Source organism: Amblyraja radiata, chromosome 24, assembly GCF_010909765.2.
Source record: "Amblyraja radiata isolate CabotCenter1 chromosome 24, sAmbRad1.1.pri, whole genome shotgun sequence".
In the NCBI taxonomy this organism is placed as follows: Eukaryota; Metazoa; Chordata; class Chondrichthyes; order Rajiformes; family Rajidae; genus Amblyraja; species Amblyraja radiata.
In genome coordinates this window covers 11448738-11469825 of record NC_045979.1, presented here as the reverse complement: position 1 = coordinate 11469825, position 21088 = coordinate 11448738, and the positions used below count along the sequence as shown (strand labels likewise).

At 40.8% G+C, this 21088-nt stretch overlaps 1 protein-coding gene across 10 annotated transcripts in view; it reads right to left on the bottom strand.

Moving 5' to 3' along the window:
- ppfia4 (PTPRF interacting protein alpha 4) overlaps positions 1 to 11436 on the bottom strand; it is a 551689-nt gene extending 540253 nt beyond the window's left edge. For 7 of the 10 annotated variants that reach the window (XM_033042433.1, XM_033042435.1, XM_033042436.1 and 4 more), the window contains exon 1: positions 10975 to 11435. In XM_033042433.1, coding sequence (XP_032898324.1) covers positions 10975 to 11214 — 240 coding nt within the window. In that variant the 5' untranslated portion in view covers positions 11215 to 11435. Of the gene's footprint in view, positions 1 to 10974 lie in introns of all 10 variants that reach the window. The other 3 variants (XM_033042432.1, XM_033042428.1, XM_033042431.1) reach the window with 1 other exon arrangement.
- Between the last annotated feature and the right edge of the window lie 9652 nt (positions 11437 to 21088).

Genomic DNA, 21088 nt, shown 5'->3' with positions numbered 1-21088 from the left:
TATAAGGAGAAGCTTGATAGGTGGGACTTTCTTCCCTGGAGCATTGGGAGGTTGAGGGATCAGTTGGCAGAAGCATATAAAAGCAAGATAGGTGATGGCCACTAGATGGCATTGATTTAAGGTGATGGGGAAGAATATGAAAGTGACCCGAGGGGCAATTTCTTCCACACAAATGGTGGTGGGTATATGAATTGTGCTGCCAGAGGAAGCTGTTAATGCAGGTAAAATTACAATTTTTAAAACATTTAGACAGGCACACAGATAGGAAAGATTTAGAGGTATATGGACCAAACCCAGCCAAATAGGACCAGATCAAATAGACAACTTGGTCGGCATGAATGAGTAGAACTAAAGAGCTTGTTTCACGCTATATCTCTATGACCTTATTTTGTAAATTTTCAACATCTGTCTGATCAAGTTCAACATCTTGAGATGATTATGGAAGTGGCTGCATGTGGATGGCCACAGAGATTTTGTCACAAAAGTAATAGGATTACCAACCCATATCACCAAACTAAGAGAAAGATAAAGCATGTACATCCATTTATAATGAATACACGTTAAATTGTATTCTCCAAGGAAATGGGCCCGCTTTTCATTGTGAATGCCAATATTTTGTATTAAGCTTTCATAACTATATCTCAGAATGAAAACATAAGTTTGATAAAATTAGAGAACCTGTTATCACCAACCATTCCGACAGTATGTTCCAGACCTTCACAGCTCTTTCCCTAAATGTAATTTCTCCCCTATATTACATTGATTTGTTTTGCTTGTATCAGTACCATGTGATTTTAATCCTCCTGCAGTAAGCAACAGATTTTCCTTAGTTGCTCTACAAATCATCTGGATTTTGAACAATTGTTAAATCTCATGCAAACTTTCTTCTTAGTAAAATAAAGTAATCCCAGTTTCTCTGGTTTCCCTCTCATCATATTGGCCACCATTCCCATTAATGATATTTGAATATTTTCTAACATTTTGAAATCTTCTCTAAAATGTCATATCCAGAATTTTGAATAAAGCTCTGGCACATCTTTTGTAAATGATGCAATTTATAACATATTTTATCAAATCAAATATCAGTTTGTATTGACAGCCTCATATTTCTTCCAGAAAACTTGTACACAACCCAGACTCCCAATGTCTTTGCTCCCGTACCTTCCTGAAAATGGTGTCATCTAGTTTATTTGCCTCTCCTCAATTTTTATAATGGGTTATTTTCCCCACAGTTCTCTTGGTTAAATATCATATATCATCATTCTGTTCATTTTCCAGTCTATTTCTTACCAGAAGCTATTGCTAATATCACTATTTACAACCAAAAATACAGTTTTTGTATTTAAAAAATACAACACTGTGGGTGGCACAGCTGGTAGAGCTGCTGCCTCAATGCCAAAGACCCAGGTTCGATCTTGTGGTGTTTGTGTGGAGTTTGCACATTCTCGCTGTGATCACATGGCTTCTCTGGGTGCACCATTTTCCTCCCACATCCCAAAGATCTGTTCATTTATAGCTTAATTGGCATCTGTAAATTGCCTCTAATCTGTAGGTTATGGATCTGAAAATAGGATAACAGAACTAGTGTGAACGATGGTTGGTGACAAATGGCCTTTTTCTATGCTATAGCTATAAACTAACCAATTTTGTGAAAAAACTCAAATGAAATTTAAATTCATCAACCAAAGGCTAAAATATAACATTTTTTGGTACCATCAAGCAACGAAGAGTAGAGATGCAAGGAACTGTAGATGCCAGTTTACCAAACGAAAAACAAGAGTGGTGGACTAACTCGTGTTCAAGAAGGAACTGCAGATGCTGGAAGATCGAAGGTACACAAAAATGCTGGAGAAACTCAGCGGGTGCAGCAGCATCTATGGAGCGAAGGAAATAGGCGACGTTTCGGGCCGAAACCCTGGACTAACTCAGCAGTTCTGAAGAAAGGCTCTGATCCAAAGCATCGCCTCTCCGTGTCCTCCAGAGATGCTGCCTGATCTGCTGAGTTTCTCCAGTACGGTGTTTTGTTTTTTTTAAAACAACAATTAATTAACAAACCAGTCCATTACTCCCATACACACGGTATAAAAAGTTAATCCATTATACCTGCATCACTCCCAAATTATTCTGTATTCAGACTAGAGGGGATACTCTACTCAACTGAATGATAACGACAATTAAAACCTATTCCTTTCATCCATTTTCAATCAGAAGTACCCCCTCCCACCCAATGTTCAACTAAAATAAATGAACGTAAATATCGAATCGACACATTTAAGCAATGGCAAAATTCAATTTCAAATGCAGCCATTAAAGAAATCTTATAACTGCTCCTAGTTGCTAGACACAATAAAACAATTTAATTCACAAATGGCCCATTAAGAGCAGGAACTGCAGCCAATTGTTATAAATGGATTCAATTTGAATTGCATACTAGTTTTCCCCATAGATTATATTCAATGCACATAGTAAAAAAACAATTCTGAACAATTATTTTAAAGTAATTTACTCTTCCAATGATTGCACTCAATGAATCTGTAGTGATAGATGTCTTTACACAATGTTTTTAAAAAACAGATATATATGTTACCTTGAAAACTTCAACGCATACTTCTTCCTTAACCATTCCAAGCAAGATTTAGGAGATGCTCCAAGTCGTGCTTTAGCAATTGATACTACTGTAAAAACGTTTAGAAGGCAAGAGACACCCAAGGATGACAATGCAATCATGGCTGAACAGCAAAATGCCTAAAGCATTAATTTGTCTGCTACCATTAAGTACACACACCAAGTTCCTTATTTGCACTACTTTACATTCCTAAATTAAAAGAACTAGTAACTCAAATTGTTCAATTAGCATTTGCTTTGTAATAGTCGCTTTAGGATCATTACAGATCAAGAGTTCAAAAAGAACATCCCAAGAGATAATTTAAATAATCAAGTCTCAAAAAAATTGAAGCCATTTACAAAACATAGAATGGCACTTTAAATTTTTACTAGACTTGATCATTTCCAGGTGGGTAGAAGAGTCAGGTACAAAATCAAAACTGTGTCACACTCCACTATAACTTCACCCATTTTTAACCTGCTCACTATTTAGGATACATGAAGAGCATTGATTTAAATGGATTACTGAAACAGGACTAATCATGAACTATGGTCATAGTTTAAGAGAAATGAAATCTCTCCTTCTCTCCTTCCCTCGAGCTGGAAGAAACAAATCAAACCCTTTAGATCATCTTCAAACAACAACTTATATGTATAATATTACAACATATTTACCACATGTCCTTTCATCTTACTGATGCTGCTCAAACTGGCGAGTTCCTTGAGCAATTTGTATTTTGCTTTCTATTTATATAATTATACTTCAATGCATCTAAACAGATCTCTGCTTCATAGAAATGTTGTCAAACAATTTGATATTAAACCACATAAACAAACATTATGCCCGATGAAAATACTTAATCAGCTAGATTTTAAGAAGCATTTAAATGGAGAGGAGGAAAAAAAAGGTTAGAGATTTAGGGTGATAAATCTAGTTTAAAGTTTACTAACTTTACTAACCCACATTTTCATCTAGAAGAATAATAATGGTTGGAGGTAAACATGGAAGCACATATACCAGAACAGCATCAGGTGATATTTAATGTCTGAACATTTTTTATGATGCTTGTTTGGTTTAGTGCTCACACTAAATAACCAAAGATGTTCATTTCTGATCAACATAAAAACTGTAACTTGGACTTCCCCACAAAAATGAAATAAAAACATCCTGACCTTATTCATGTTTATAATTTTAATTGTTATTTCAGTCTGAACAAAGTGCACATGTCATCATAGGAAGAAAATGACAAGCAACACTTCCTCAGCCACTTGGACAAGAAGCTAAATTCAACAAATCTAAGTGGTTTATGTTCATAAGGGATATGAGCAGAATTAGTCAATTTGTGCCCATCAGGTCTACTCCGCCATTCAATCATGGCTGATCCATCTTTCCCTCTTAACCCTATTCTCCTGCATTCTCCCCATAGCCCGACCCCTACAGTGCATTCAGAAAGTATTCAGATCCCTTCACTTTTTTCACATTTTGTTATGTCACAACCTTATTTTAAAATGGATTAAATTCTTTCTTTTTTTAATCATCAATCTACACACAATACCCCAGAATGAAGAAGTAAAAACAGGTGTTTAAACATTTTTGCAAAACAATTAAAAAGAAATAACTGAAATTAAACATTTACATAAGTATTCAGACCCTTTGCTATGACACTCAAAATTGAGCCGAGGTTCATCCTGTTTCCATTGATTATCCTGGAGATATTTCTACAACTTGATTAGAGTCCACCAGTGGTAAATTAAATTGATTGTACATGATTAGGAAAGGTACACATCTGTCTATATAAGGCCCCACAGTTGACAGTGCATGTCAGAGCAAAAACCAAGCCATGAAGACGAAGGAATTGTTCATAGACCTCCGAGACAGAATTGTGTCAAGACACAGAACTGGGGAAAGGCATAAAACAATTTCTGCAGCATTGCAGGTCCCGGAGGGCACAGTGGCCTGTCATTCTTAAATGGAAGAACTTTGGAACCACCAGGACTCTTCATATAGCTGGCCACCCGGCTAAACTGAGCAATCGGGGTAGAAGGGCCTTGGTCAGGGAGGTGACCAAGAACCCAATGGTCACTCTGACAGAGCTCCTGATTTCCTTTGTGGAGATGGGAGAACCTTCCAGAAGGACAACAATATCTGCAGCACTCCACCAATCAGGCCTTTATTGTAGAGTGGCCAAACGGAAGCCACTCCTCAGTAAAAGGCACATGACAGCCCGCTTGGAGTTTGCCAAAAGGCACCTAAAGGACCCTTAGACCATGAGAAACAAGATACTCTGGTCTGATGAAACCAAGATTGAACTCTTTGGCCTGAATGCCAAGCGTCACGTCTGGAGGAAACCAGGCACCGCTCATCACCTGGCCAATACCTTGACAAATGGGATTGAGGGAAAGAAGAACAGAGCAAATATCTGGGAGATCATTGATGAAAACCCGCTCCAGAACGTTCTGGACCTCAGACTGGGGCGGAGGTTCACCTTCCAACAGGACAACGGCCGTAAGCACACAGCCAAGACAACGCAGGAGTTGCTTTGAGACAAATCTGTGAATGTCCTTCTGTAGGGGCCTGAAAACAGCTGCGCATCGACACTCCCTATACAACCTGGCTTGAGAGGATCTGTAGAGAAGAATGGGAGAAATTACCCAAATACAGATGTGCCAAGCTTGTAGCGTCATACCCAAGAAGACTTGAGGCTGTAATCACTGCCAAAGGTGCCTCAACAAAGTACGGAGTAAAGGGTCTCAATATACGTATGTAAATATGATATTTCAGTTATTTATTTTTAATTACTTTGCAAAAATTTCTAAACACCTGCTTTAGAATAAGGCTGTAACATAACAAAATGTGGAAAATGTTAAGGGGTCTGAATACTTTCTGAATGCACTGCACTAATCAAGAATCTATCTCTGCCTTAAAAATATCCGTTGACTTGGCCTCCACAGCCTTCTACGACAATGAATTACAGAGATTCACCACCCTCCGACTAAATAAAATTCCTCCTCATCTTCTTCCAAAAGGAACATAATTTTATTCCGAAGCTATGATCTCTGGTCCCAGACTCTCCCGCTAGTGGAAACATCCTCTCCACATCTAGCCAAACCTTTCACTATTCGGTAAGTTTCAATTAGGTCCTTCCCCTCATCCTCCTAAACTCCAGTGAATAGAGGCCCAGTACCGTCAAACGCTCATCATATGTTAACCCACTCATTCCTGGGATAATTGTCATAACCATCCTCTGGACCCTCTCCAGTGCCAGCACATCCTTCCTCAGATATGCAGCCCAAAATTGCTCACAATACTCCAAATGCAGTCTGACCAGTGCTTTATAAAGCCTCAGCATTACATCCCCGTTTCTGTATTCTAATCCTCTCGAAATAAATGCTAGCTTTGTACTTGCCTTCCTTACTACCAATTTGACTTGCAAACTTTTTGGGCCCCTTTGCACCTCCGATTTCTGAATTCTCTCCCTATTTAGAAAATAGACAATGCCTCTTTCCCTACTACCAAAATACATAACTCCATACTTTGCTACGCTATATTCCATCTGCCACTTCTCTGCCCACTGTCCTAACCCGTCCATGTCCTTCTGCAGAGTCTCTGCTTTCTCTACATTATCTGCCCTCCACCTATCTTTATATCATCTGCAAATGTGGCCATAAAGCCTTCACAATCCCCTCATCCAAATCATTAATATACAATGTGAAGAGTAGCGGCCCCAGCACCAACCCCTGTGGAACTCCACTAGTCACTGGTAACCAACCAGAAAAAGCCCCTTTCATTGCCACACTTTGCCTTCTAGTGTAAATCAACCAGCCATGCTTGGAGATACATAATTTACAACAAACCCTAATGCCGTGAATTTGCTGGCCAAATTACACCCAAATAGCACCGCACTGTTAACAATATCCAAATTTTCCAGCAAGATTCAATCCACCATACATCACCCTTCACATGTTTGAAAAACAAGAATTATCACTTTACTACTCACCACATGGTTCTGTAAATATACTAGAATACATAGTATATTTGGTTAGAAAATTCCAAAGATTCACCACCCTTTTTAAAATTTCTACTCAGAATAGCCAACCCTCTATTTTGACACTGCATGGCATTGGTTCTGGACACCCTTGTCAAGAGGGGACATGACTCTGCAACTAATTCTCCATGTTTCAATTATATTTTTTCAATGTTATATACTTTCCTTTTATCAATGTTCTCTTTTGGGAATAAAAATATAAGTATACCTTTACCATTATTTTTTTTTAAAAGGCACACAAAATGTCTGAACTGTGAAATATATCAGACAACTGCCTCACATACTACTGAATTGGAGTCAAAACTATGTATTCGCAGAAGCAGAATTACGCAGCCATTTTACAATATATAAGTATTAATATACAATTAATCTTGTGGAATTACTTCAAGAGTTTACTATCTCTGCTAAAATCTTGAAATTACAGCATTTTCTCCTGCAATGCCGTCACCCACCTAAAATAACCTGTTGTGCCCTAATATGCAAACTTCATTTATACCCATGTACCTTTCCATTTTTAAAAGCAGAATTTCGAATGTTTTCACATCAGACAAATGTAGTTAAAAAATGTAAATAAATTACATTAAATGCCTTTAGCACTAGTCGATAGTCCAGTCACTCTTCAGCCAACATATATGGCTGTTCCATGTCAAAAAACACCAGAAATTTCTAAGTATTCAATTGTACCATACATTCTTAAATTAGATGACAAAGTCAAAATGAACTGCATAACTATGGTTTTTACTGGAATCTCTAAGCACAATTACCTCTATCTTCTCTGTTTTGGGGAGTCCTCCATTACACTTATCAAGTCCCTAGAAGTAACAGCAACAAACAAATGTTCAGTTTGATTTGCTGCAAAATTTCAAACAATGTGTATGTACCACCTTTTACTGTACATGTAGAATTAAATGTAATCTTGTAATTGGCACAAATAGGGTAGACAGTCAAAACCGTTCTCCCAGGGTGGAAATGGCAAAGGCATAGCTTTAAAGTCAAAGCAGGAAAGCTTAAAGATGTTCCGGGCAGGGACCCACTGCCAGAGGCAGTACTAGAAGCAGATATGATGGTGGCTATGATAGCAGATAAGAGGCTTTTAGATAGGCACAGATATGCAGGGTATGGAGGATAAGAATCACATGTCAGTAGAGGAAATTAATTTGGCATCTTGGACAGCATATACATTCTGGGGCAAATGGCCTGTTGCTATGCCACATTGTTCTATATATGTTGTCTATTTAGCCGAATGAACAAAGTTTCCTACATCTCCCTCATATTACTACACATTTTATAACTATTTTTTTTATAATTATAACAAAAACAAATTTTATAACAATGCCAAATATGTATCTTTGGCACACAAGGCTAGTGTTTTTGTCATAAAGGTTCAACTCCATCCCATTAAAACCCTGTCTATCTGTTTTTTGTGTCACTGGTCCATCACATTTGCTTGTTGCCTTTCCCCAGATCACTGAGCCTATTGTAACCAGTTTACAATGTTCATGCTAATTTTTTTTCCGTATTCTGCCATCAATTAAATATTCTCAACTACATCTTCTCCGACCCATCCACACCTTTCTTCATACCTAACAAATTTGAACAATCGCCCCACATAATTCTGTTGGGCAAAATTGTTCAAGCCAATACTCCTTTCCTATTGCTTGTAATAGGTCTTCAAAATCTCATGAATTCCTTTAGTTATCCTCCAATCTACTTCTGTTCCCAATTATTTAATTATAATTTTCTTTAGGATATATCATCCATCCCTTTGTGCTTATTTATACTGTCAATTTATTCCCATTGGAACTGTACTGCAAATTATTTTTACTTGGGGAAATATTCCCATTTTTAAAAGGAAGAATAATTTCAGATGTTCCATATTATACTGACATGAGAATCCAATGAAAACAGTTGAAGTGGTAATTCCAAAGACAAATAGAAAATTATTCTCTTCTTATTCCCACTAATAATTAACTAATGGATGTAACAAATTGTTTTCAGATTTCTAAGATGTATATTCTACTAGGCTAAGTCTTTCTTACAGTTTGGCTTTCTTCCCAACCAATTGTTCAAGCGCTTTTGATTGCAACATGCGCCTTAATTTAGTTCAACAAAGAAACTGACAAGTTACTAAAGAACCTCACACAGCATCACACAGGAGAGCTGGTCTCCCAACGCAATATTCCACCTCTCCACCAATTCCAATATTGGTGGCCAATGGTGGGGTTGGGGGCGCTTTCTGGAGCGCTAGTATGGGTGTTGTGGGCTGACGGGACTGGTTTCCAGAGGGCTAGTATGGACATTGTGGGCCAAATGGATTCTTGGGCTGGCGGCTCAGTCACTCAAGCCTGTTGTGCTGGCAGCTCACTCACTCATGGCTGGTGGGCTGGCTGTTGACTCGCGGCTATTCCTTGAAATTCCATTTCAAACAGGGTGCAAGACCACTAAAGACAGCGAGTCGTGGCCTCTCCCTCCTCCATCTTGCAGAGACTGAGCCATGCCCACACTTCTGGGTTTTATAGTACCTCCACCATCCCACCAGAAGGGGCGTGGCCTTAATGGCATGATTGGCAGGAGAGAGAATCTCAACATTTTTTAAACACTAATAACTCTTTTATTTTACATCGATGGGAAAATTCCTCAGCACCTGATGAGCGGAGGGGGACACTGAGTAAGATGGCCAAAAATCACAGCCGTACGTGGTAGCGTTTTTTCTAAAATCAATATAAAGCGCAAACAGGAAGTGGTCAAGATTAGACTTTTAATTATATAGAAGGCAAGGCAACTTTAATTAGTCAAGGCAACTTTAATTAGTCAAGGCAACTTTAATTAGTCAAGGCAACTTTAATTAGTCAAGGCAACTTTAGCATTTCCAAACCAAAGGCAACACAGCTTTAGCATTTCCAAAGTATATTTTCAAACCATATTAAGGGCACTGACAGGTCAGTAAAACCACTCACAGTTTAGTAGACATGTGTTCAGTGTTATTCACAGCTCAGACTGAGAGACGTGACCCTCTCGTTCCCCCATCTTGCAGAGACTTACTGAGGCACTCAACCCTTCCGGGTTTTATAGTCCCTCCGGAAGGGGCGTGGTCTTCAGGAGAGAGAATCTCAATATTTTTTTAAACACTAATTACTCTTTTATTTTTCATCAATGGGAAAAATCCCCTTGTCCTGCGCAGCGGAGGGGGACTGAGCAAGATCGCCAAAAATCACAGCCGTAAGTGGCAGCGTTTATTCTAAAATCAATATACAGAACAGCAGGAAGTGGTCAAGATCAGACTTTTAGTAATATAGATAACCACTAACATATTCCCCAACCATTTATCATATTCTCTTTACTATATGTGTATCATGCAATTACTTTAGTTTCATTGGAAGTTAACACTACAGTTTTTGTGTGCTTTTGCTCCATTTGGTGCAAGCTGTCATCAGGGATTCATTGTAAACATGGTGTTCCAGCTCAAAATAACTACATTAATTTTACTTTCAATAAACCTTACACAAAATAAATTATTCAAAGATAAGCTCAATTATATTATGACAATATTAAGAATAATCTGCTAAACACGATGAGGCTCCATGACTGTAACTGCATAGAAAATGTCTCATTAAAATTATATATAAAAATGACACTGCAGTATGATCAATAGGATGGACCTTGATTATGTTAGTATCACAGATCAATCATTTCTGAACACGAGTGAACAAGTAGGACTTTCTAAAACACAAGTTTAAACATACCTAAATAAAAAAATGGAAAGAAAATAGGCAATTATTTATAATCTTAAATAAATCTGTTCTTGTTGCAAGACTCAAGCCCCCTGGTGGTGATGTGCAAACACACTGCGGCCAGGTATTTAACAGATTCAAAACCGTTACGTCTCATCCTCCTTCACCTGAACACAGGTGCAAAGACTCATTGAAACCGCGTTCAGAGTTTCCAACATCTCACAGGCTTTTAAAAGAAATCAGTTTCTCCTAAACAATTAACCTAGAAACCGCACTCCGTTTAGTAACATAAACCGGTGCTATCAATAGTCAAGGATGCACTGCTTTATTACATTCAACACTCATATTATTCGCTGGCAGCCCATGTTGACCAGATTGTAATGAGTACACAGCACAAGACCATTTAAGCAGTGTGTCATTATTAACCGACACGCAAATAACAAAATAATTCCCTTGCGATCCCAGCACCCGGTTGCAATCCCAAGAGAAGGTTTCACTCAGCAGAACTCCGCAATGTTGGTTGCTTTCCCATCTCTGTGGTTGCTTCCCCCTCTGTTCTCCCCTTCTCTCCTCGGTGCCTCTCCGCCCATTACCTGAGGTAGAGCTGAATTCAACTGGCGCTGCAGCAGATCCCTTTCGTGTGCCACCTCTTGCATCTTCTCCTGATTGACGGACAAAGTTTCCTGCGTTTCCCGCAGGTTCTCCATCAACTTGTCCCGCTCGTCCAGCATGTTGACCATCAGCTGCTCGAAATTGGCGTCCTCCGAGCCGTTCTGCGAGCCCCTCTGGTTGAGGGTATCCTCGCTGATGGTCGGCATCACCTCGCACATCATCCTCCACTCCCACACTCAGAAAACCAACAAGGTGAGATCTTTCTTTTTATTTTTCCGCCCCCCCTCCCAAAAAACAATAAAATACAAAATTATGATGATAATAATAATGATGATGACAACGCCGGCGGCTCTACATGGATTGAAGCACTGGTCAGTGAGCTGCCGCAAGGCCGCCGCCGCTCCCAGTCACTCGGGCAACCGGCGCTCGCGCTGCTCCCGGGCTCTGCCGCCACCAACTGTCACTGCGCGTGCCGCCCGCCCGCGCCACTGCGCCTGCGCTCACCTTCCCGGTGCGTCACCATCGCCGCCTTCTGCGCAGATCACACACTCCAACCCTCCCCGTAGACAGAGCAAATGGATGGGTAAGGAATGTGCTCATTGATTTACCAATTGGAGGGGGAGGGGGGAGAGATAATCTCTGCCAACGCCTGGGAAACAAAACTATTCTATCAGTCCCTTCTCCCTATGCCCTACAAATTATTTCCCATTTAACGTATCTATCCAATGCTTCCTTAAAGTATCTCTCGACTTTCCTCTTAAAGTATCTATCCAACCCCCCACCCCCTTAAAGTATTTATCCTATTACCCTTTAATCTATCCAATTCTTCCTTAAAGTATCTATCCAATTCCCCTCTGAAGACACAAGTGCTCCCTTTTGAAGGCATTGGTTTGGCTCTTTTGAAACTCAGCAACTACTTTCTATATATAGAAAGTAGTTGCTGAGTTTCAAAAGAGCCAAATCAATGCCTTCAATATATATAACAAGGAACTGCAGATGCTGGTTTACACCAAAGAAAGATAAAATGCTGGAGCAGCGGGTCAGGCAGCATCTCTGAAGTACATAGATAGGTGACATTTCGGGTTGGGACCCTACTTCAGACTACTTTCTATCCTTTACTCCAGATGCGTAAGGAATTAAAAGTATTGTATTTGAATGCGCGAAGTATAAGAAATAAAGTAGATGAGTTTGAGGCTCAGTTAGAGGTTGGTAGATATGACATTGTGGGGATTACCGAGACGTGGCTGCAGGAGGATCGGGCCTGGGAACTTAATATTCAGGGTTATACATCCTATAGAAAGGACAGGCAGGTGGGCAGAGGATGGGGTGGTAGCTCTGCTGGTGAGGGATGGAATTCAGTCCCTTGCGAGGGAAGACATAGGGACTGACGAGGTAGTCACTGTGGATTGAGTTGAGGAATTGCAAAGGCAAGAAGACACTAATTGGTGTTATCTACAGACCCCCAAATAGTAGCCCGGATGTAGGGTGTAAGTTGCAGCAGGAGTTAAAACTGGCATGTAACAAAGGTAATGCCACTGTGGTAATGGGGGATTTTAATATACAGGTAGACTGGGAAAATCAGGTTGGTTCAGGACCCCAGGAAAGAGAGTTTGTAGAGTGCTTTGAGTGGATTCTTAGAGCTGTTTGTAATGGAGCCGACCAGAGAAAAGGCAATTCTGGATTTGGTGTTGTCCAATGAACCAGATTTGATAAGAGAACTCGAGGTAAAGGAACCGCTCGGAGGTAGTGATCATAATATGATTCGTTTTAATCTGCAATTTGAGAAGGAGAAGGTTAAATCGGAATTGTCAGTGATGCAGTTGAACAAAGGGGACTATGAAGGCATGAGAGAGGAGCTGGCCAAGGTAGACTGGAAAGGGATCCTAGCAGGAATGACGGTGGAACTGCAATGGCAGGAATTTCTGGGCATAATCAGGAAGACGCAGGATTATTTCATTCCAAAAAGGAAGAAAGATTCTAAGAGGAGTAGGAGACAACTGTGGCTGACAAGATAAGTTAGGGATAGAATAAAACTAAAAGAAAAGATGTATAACACAGCAAAGAGTAGCCAGAAGCCAGAGGATTGGGAAATTTTCATAGGACAACAGAAGGAAACAAAATGGTCAATACGAGCTGAAAATATGAAGTACGAGGGGAAGCTGGCCAGGAATATAAAGAAGGACAGTAAATGCTTCTTTAGATATGTTAAGGAAAGAAAAAAGTCAAATGTGGGTCCCTTGAAGGCAGACACGGGTGAAATTATTATGGGGAACAAGGAAATGGCAGAAGAGTTGAACAGGTACTTCGGATCTGTCTTCACTAAGGAGGACACAAACAAACTCCCAGAAGTACTGGAGGGCAGAGGATCTAAGGGGGTAGAGGAACTGAAAGAAATGTTCATTAGGCAAGAAATAGTATTGGGTAGGCTAATGGGACTGAAGGATGATAAATCCCCTGGGCCTGATGGTCTGCATCTCAGGGTCATCAGGGAGGTGGCTCTAGAAATAGTGGACGCATTGGTGATCATTTTCTAATGTTCAATAGATTCAGGATCAGTTCCTGTGGATTGGAGTATAGCTAATGTTATCCCACTTTTCAAGAAAGGAGCGAGAGAGAAAACAGGGAATTACAGACCAGTTAGCCTGATTTCGGTGGTGGGAAAGATGCTGGAATCAATTATTAAAGAGGTAATAATGGGGCATTTGAATAGCAGTAAAAGGATTAGTCCAAGTCAGCATGGATTTATGAAAGGAAAATCATGCTTGACTAATCTTCTGGAATTTTTTGAGGATGTGACAAGTAAAATGGATGAAGGGGAGCCAGTGGATGTAGTGTATCTAGAATTTCAGAAAGCCTTTGATAAGGTCCCGCACGGGAAACAGGTGACTAAAATTAGAGCACAAGGTATTGGGGGTAGGGTGTTGACATGGATAGAAAATTGGTTGGCGGACAGGAAGCAAAGAGTAGGAGTGAACGGGTCCTTTTCAGAATGGCAGGCAGTGGCGAGTGGAGTGCCACAAGGCTCGGTGTTGGGGCCGCAACTGTTTACCATATATATTAATGATTTGGAAGAGGGAATTAGGAGCAACACTAGCAAGTTTGCGGATGACACAAAGCTGGGTGGCAGTGTGAACTGTGAAGAGGATGTTAGGAGGTTGCAGGGTGACCTGGACAGGTTGAGTGAGTGGGCAGATGCGTGGCATATGCAGCATAATATAGATAAATGTGAGGTTATCCACTTTGGTAGCAAAAACAAGGGGGTAGATTATTATCTCAATGGGGTTAGGTTAGGTAAGGGGTAGGTACAGCGAGACCTGGGTGTCCTTGTACACCGGTCACTGAAAGTTGGCGTGCAGGTACAGCAGGCAGTGAAGAAAGCTAATGGAATGTTGGCCTTCATAACAAGAGGATTTCCATATAGGAGTAGAGAGGTTCTTCTGCAGTTGTATAGGGCTCTGGTAAGACCACATCTGGAATATTGTGCACAGTTTTGGTCTCCTAATTTGAGGAAGGACATCATTGTGATTGAGGCAGTACAGCGTAGGTTCACGAGATTGATCCCTGGGATGGCGGGACTGTCATATGAGGAAAGATTGAAAAGACTAGGCTTGTATTCACTGGGGTTTAGAAGGATGAGGGGGAATCTTATAGAAACATATAAAATTATAAAAGGACTGGACAGGCTAGATGCAGGAAAAAATTTCCCAATGTTGGGCGATTCCAGAACAGTCACAGTCTTAGAATAAAGGGGAGGCCTTTTAGGACTGCAGTGAGAAAAAACTTTTTCACCCAGAGAGTTGTGAATTTGTGGAATTCCCTGCCACAGAGGGCAGTTGAGGCCAAATCACTGGATGGGTTTAAGAGAGAGTTAGATAGAGCTCTAGGGGCTGGTGGAATCAAGGGATATGGGGAGAAGGCAGGCATGGGTTTTTGATTGGGGACGATCAGCCATGATCACAATGAACGGCCTCCTCCTGCACCTATTTTCTATGTTTCTAATGATAAAATGTCACATTCTGTTTCTGCCAATGAGAATAGCTTCATTTGTCAAAAGAGCATTGCTGTTGAACAACAGAAACAATCCGATTAAATGTTATTTTTGGCTGAATTCTATTTAAATATCTGAATTTTCAATTTTTCTGAGTAGAAATGTACAAATCATAACAGGTTTAGATAAGACAGGAAGATGGAAGCTAAAGCATTATCCCACTAGCAGAATCAGAGGGTAAATGTATATCCTATCAGCCCCTTCTCCCTGCTCTCCCCCTATTGTCCTGCAAATTACTCACCCTCAAGATCCTATCCAATTCCTTTTTTAAGAAGGCTGGAGACACTACTCCCTTTTGAAGGCATTGATTAACTCTTGAAACTCAGCAACTACTTTGTATCCGTTACCCCAAATATTAAAATGCCACCCTCCGATTCTTCTAATGAGAATAGCTTCCCTCTTCAAAAGTGCACTACTGTTAAAGAAGAGAAACAATCCAACATTTTACTTTTGGCTGATTTCTATTTAAACCTCGCAGTTTTCATTTTTCCCCACGAGTAGAGGTGTACAATTTACATCAGGTTATATCGGACAGGAAGTGGCAAACTGTTGGGTTGCATTAAAGAATGGTTTGGAAATAGCTCTGCCCAAGACCGCAAGAAATTGCAAAGTTGTGGATGTAGCCGAGTCCCCAAACAGACCACCATCGACTCCATCTACATTTCACATTGCCTTGGAAAAGCAGCCAACATAATCAAAGACTTGTCCCACCCCGGTCAAGTCAAGTCAAGAAGTTTATTCGTCACATACACATACGAGATGTGCAGTGAAATGAAAAGTGGCAATGCTCGCGGACTTTGTGCAAAAAGACAACAAACAAACAACTAAACAAACTATAAACACAATAACATATTCTTTTACATATTAAATATTGTGGGCGGAAGGAAAAACGTTCAGTAAAGTTAGTCCCTGGTGAGATAGGAGTTTACAGTCTGAATGGCCTCTGGGAAGAAACTCCTTCTCAACCTCTCCGTTCTCACAGCATGGCAACGGAGGCGTTTGCCTGACCGTAGCAGCTGGAACAGTCCGTTGCGGGGTGGAAGGGGTCTCCCATGATTTTATTGGCTCTGGAGTTGCACCTCCTGATGTATAGTTCCTGCAGGGGGGCGAGTGAAGTTCCCATAGTGCGTTCGGCCAAACGCACTACTCTCTGCAGAGCCTTCTTGTCCTGGGCAGAGCAATTCCCAAACCAGATGGTAATATTTCCGGACAAGATGCTTTCCACAGCCGCTGAGTAGAAGCACTGGAGGATCCTCGGAGACACTCTGAATTTCCTCAATTGCCTGAGGTGGTAAAGGCGCTGCCTTGCCTTACTCACGAGTGCTGCGGCGTGTGATGTCCATGTCATATCCTCAGAGATGTGGACTCCCAGATATTTAAAACAGCTCACCCTATCCACAGTATCCCCATTTATCCTCAATGGTGTGTACGTCCTTGGATGATGTGCCATCCTAAAGTCCACGATCAGCACCTTCGTTTTTTTGATGTTCAAGAGGAGGCTGTTGTCCTGGCACCAGAGTGCTAGATCAGCCACCTCCTCCCGGTAGGCCTTCTCATCGTTGTCTGAGATCAGGCCCACCACCACAGTGTCATCAGCAAACTTAATTATTGAGTTGGAGCTGAACCTAGCCACACAGTCATGTGTGTACAGGGAGTACAATAGGGGGGTTGAGGACACAACCCTGGGGCGATCCTGTGCTCAGGGTGAGGGACTTTGATATATTCCCTCCCATCTTGACTACCTGGGGCCTGGCGGTGAGAAAGTCCAGGGCCCAGGCACACAGGGCACACAGAGCCCTAATTCCAGGCACACAGAGCCCTAATTCCAGTAGCTTCTCGGCCAGTCTGGTTGGGACTATTGTGTTGAAGGCTGAACTGAAGTCTATGAACAGCATCCTTCTGGCTGTCAAGATGAGAGAGAGTGGTGTGCAAAACCTGGGAGACCGCATCGTCCGTGGATCTGTTCGGACGGTATGCGAACTGCAACGGGTCCATGTTGCGAGGGAGGAAGGCGCAGTGTTTCTTCACCAGCCTCTTAAAGCATTTCATGACTACCGAGGTAAGGGCCACCGGACGGTAGTCATTCAGACAGGCTGGGGAGGCATTTTTTGGTACCGGTACAATGATGGATTTTTTGAAGGTCATTCCTTCTCTCTGCTCCCATTCGGCAGGTACAGACGTTTGATGCTGGACAATACCAGATTCAGGAACAACTTCTTCCCTTCCATTACTCAGAACATTGGACTTTGGCTAAGGAACCAATATGTTACAACTAGACTAAGTGGGACACGTTGGGTCCTATGTTCACACGGGAGGGCTGGTTCCCCAACGTAATATTCCACCTCTCCACCAATTCCAATATTGGTGGCCGTGGGGGGAGGCTTTCAGGAGCGCTAGTATGGGTGTTGTGGGCTGAAGGGACTGGTTTCCAGAGGGCTAGTATGGACATTGTGGGCCGAATGGATACTTGGGCTGGCAGAATCACTCAGGCCTGGTGGGCTGGCAGCTCAGTCACTCATGGCTGGTGGGCTGGCAGCTCAGTCACTCATGGCTGGTGGGCTGGCAGCTCAGTCACTCATGGCTGGTGGGCTGGCAGATCAGTCACATGGCTGGTGGGCTGGCAGATCTGTCACATGGCTGGTTGGCTGGCAGATCAGTCACTCATGGCTGGTGGGCTGGCAGATCAGTCACTCATGGCTGGTGGGCTGGCAGATCACTCACAGCTATTCCTTGAAATTACATTTCAAGCAGAGAGCAGGCCACCATATTCAATTTCACAGCATTTCAGGCAGTGCACGCCACCACATTCAATTTCATAGCATTTCAAGCAGAGTGCAGGCCACCAACTTGCCAAACAACTCATTGCATTGTCATTAAGGGCTAACAAATCATTTATTGCAAGTACATTGCAGACTCACAGTTCAGTTGATTCATAGCTTAGAATGACAGTTGTGGCCTCTCCCTCGCGATCTTGAAGAGTGACTGACTCACGTCCAGGCATTAAGGATTTGTTGTTCTGCCCCCCCCCCCCCCCGGAAGGGGCGTTACCTTCATCTTGGTAATTGACAGGTGAGAGGACCTATCAGCTGATCTCAAGATTTTTTTTAAACACTCATAACTTTTTTATTATTTATCGATCGGAAAAATCCTCAGGACCGCTTCAGCGGAGGAGGACTGGGAGTGAAATGGTAAAAAAAATCATGGCGATATAGGGTAGCATTTTTTCTAAAATTAATATACAGCACAGACAGGAAGTGGTCAAGATGAGACTTTTAGTTATATAGATGTGCTACACTGTTGAAGACTATATTGTGCACTCTATCTTCCCCTTTGCTTTATCTATTGTACTTGAGTTTCAACTGATTATATCTATGCTTGGTATATCTGATCTGTTTGGATAGCCTACAAAACAAAGCTACTCACTGTACCTCAGTAAATGTGGCAATAATAAATCTAAACCTAACAATGAGAGGGTGAAATTTTAGTATTATAGTAAAGGATGCAAAGTAGTTGCTGAGTTTCAAGAGAATCAATCAGTACCTTTGAAATGGAGTATTTTGTGTCTAGCCCCAAAGGGAATTGGATAGATACTTGAGGGTGAATAACTTGTAGGACAATAGGGGAAAAGCATGGAGGAGTGACTGATAAGGTTTCTCATCTCAGAGATTGCATAGATTCAATGGGCTGAATGGCCTCTTTCAGAATCATAACAATTCTAGTATTATGTTCTCTTTTAAATATTTGAAATCCATATCCCTTAGAACCTACAAATATGTAAGGGGTGGCATTAAGTATAGAGAAGTTGTGAATCTGATATGATAAAGAATTCTAAAGATTTAAAACCATTTCAGGAAATAAATTTCTCCACAGTTTATGTTGCCAAATCCTTATCCTGAGACTATTCTAAATTCTCTAGTTTGATTCAACAGCATTTCATCATCTACCCTGTCAAATCATTGTACAGTAAACCTTTTTCTCCAAACTCCAATGTTTCGACCTGTTTGACTCGATCTCTTCTCCTGAAATGACTTCTTCATCTCAGGCATCAATTTGGAAAATCTTCTTTGCCCTAACGTGTCCTAATAGTTTCCTCCCCTCACATAACAGACCAACATTCTAAGTATTTTGTTGTTTAAAAAACTGTTCAACTTTTCTTCCAACCAAAGTGCACATTCTTGCATATTCCTCTCTACCATATGCTTGCTATTTACTTTGGCTCTTTTCCCTTTGCAGACGGTTTGTGTTCTGCTCCGAGTCAAGTCTCATACCCAGCTTTATATCATCGACAAAGTGGAGTATATTGTTCTGTCTTTTCATCTTTGTCTTTTATATAAATTATGAATAACTGAGAGCCCGGTCCTCAGGGGCATACACCCAAGAATATACATTTCCCAGCTTTTGGAATTGTGTAGACTCCAGCATTATGCTATGAGCATGTGCACACATATTCATATACATTTTCTTACAGCTTATTGTGTCTATGCCCAACAATCATCCAAAGTCTGAATGAAGTTACAAACAATATGAAACTTATATGTGTTATACTTAGACTTTGGATGATTGTAGGACATGGGCACAATACACCATAAAAAATATATTGTCATATTCTATGTTTTGGTCCTTTCTCCCTTCCTCTACAATAGTAACATGGTCCTATCTACACTGGAGAAAACAAACACTAATTTGTGATTACTTTGCACAGGTGTAGTGACTCAGGGATTATAGTTACGTGTCCCTTTCATTCCATCTCCGCTCGGACTGCTTTCACCAGTCTCTTGCACTTTTCCAATGAAGCTTGCGGAACAGCATGTTATCTTGAGTTGGGGCACTGCAGCATTCAGGTGTCAGTATCAAATTCAACAAATTCAAGTGACTTGCATTTTTGTACCTCTATCAGATTTGGCCAGTTCATCAGTAACATTATCAATCTATTATATTAACTCTGTTTTTCTCTGCCCAAGAATCTTGTTGGACATTTCCATTTCCAGTTTACCCCTTTTGGTGTCAGGTTCAACAGCCACACTTATCTGCAATGTCATTGTCAACGTCAATCTCTCTCTCACTCTCTCTTCACGCAGAGCTCTTAATTACCTGCATTTTGACTCGCATATTCCTCCTGAATGTATGATTCACACGTTTGCAAAAGAAAGAGAGATTCCTGTAAAGTTGCAAGCTGGTTTTCATGTGCTGTTCGTAGCAATGTTACAAAATTTTGAGATTTAAAAAATTAAGTCTGCAATTTATCCCATCAGATAAAGCATAAAAAGAAGTTTAATTTGACACATTCACTTTCATATCTTCAGTATTAATAAAAGTTATGGCCATTTTCATACTCGGAAATCAGCATCTTGTTCCCTATTGCTTTTCCATTGACTTAACTCAAAAGCTGTGATCAAGGACAGTCAAAAGTCCATAACTTTCTTAAAAATTAAGAGAACTGAATGACATTTTCAGTTATTATAGATTGAAACATTTTGAAACAAATATGAAACAATCTTACTTGGATGACCTGAAATTAAAGCATATAATTAGTTAGTTACCTAATTGTAGCTAATTACAAAATTCAATTACTAGATCTAAACATCTATCCATTTCTTAAGAAAAGGTTAACATTTTTAAATAGCCTAAGTGTCCAAATAACATTCACACAAGAATCCACAATATAACATGATTTTTAAATCTCATAGTCATGAATTTATAGGCCAAATGGAAGGAATTTAGTGTTTAATTCCCGTAAATTAATGGCCATTTAAATCATCTTGCGAGTAGGATTTTGTGGAACGCGATCGTTTGGAACGTTGCATTTGCGGTGAATTTAAACCCCATATCGGCAGGAAAAATACTGCCGGTTTGTATGGGGCCTAAGTCACCTTTTCACAATGTGAAATTTTGATTAAAGGCATCCTAAGAAGCACGTTTATATGTAAAATAAACGGCTTTCCTTTACCTGTCCCGTACATGAAATCCGTCCCCGTTGTCGGCGTTGACGGCTTTAGAAGATCATTTTTAATTTACTCCTGCTATTAAAATATCCAGTGTTTTAAAAA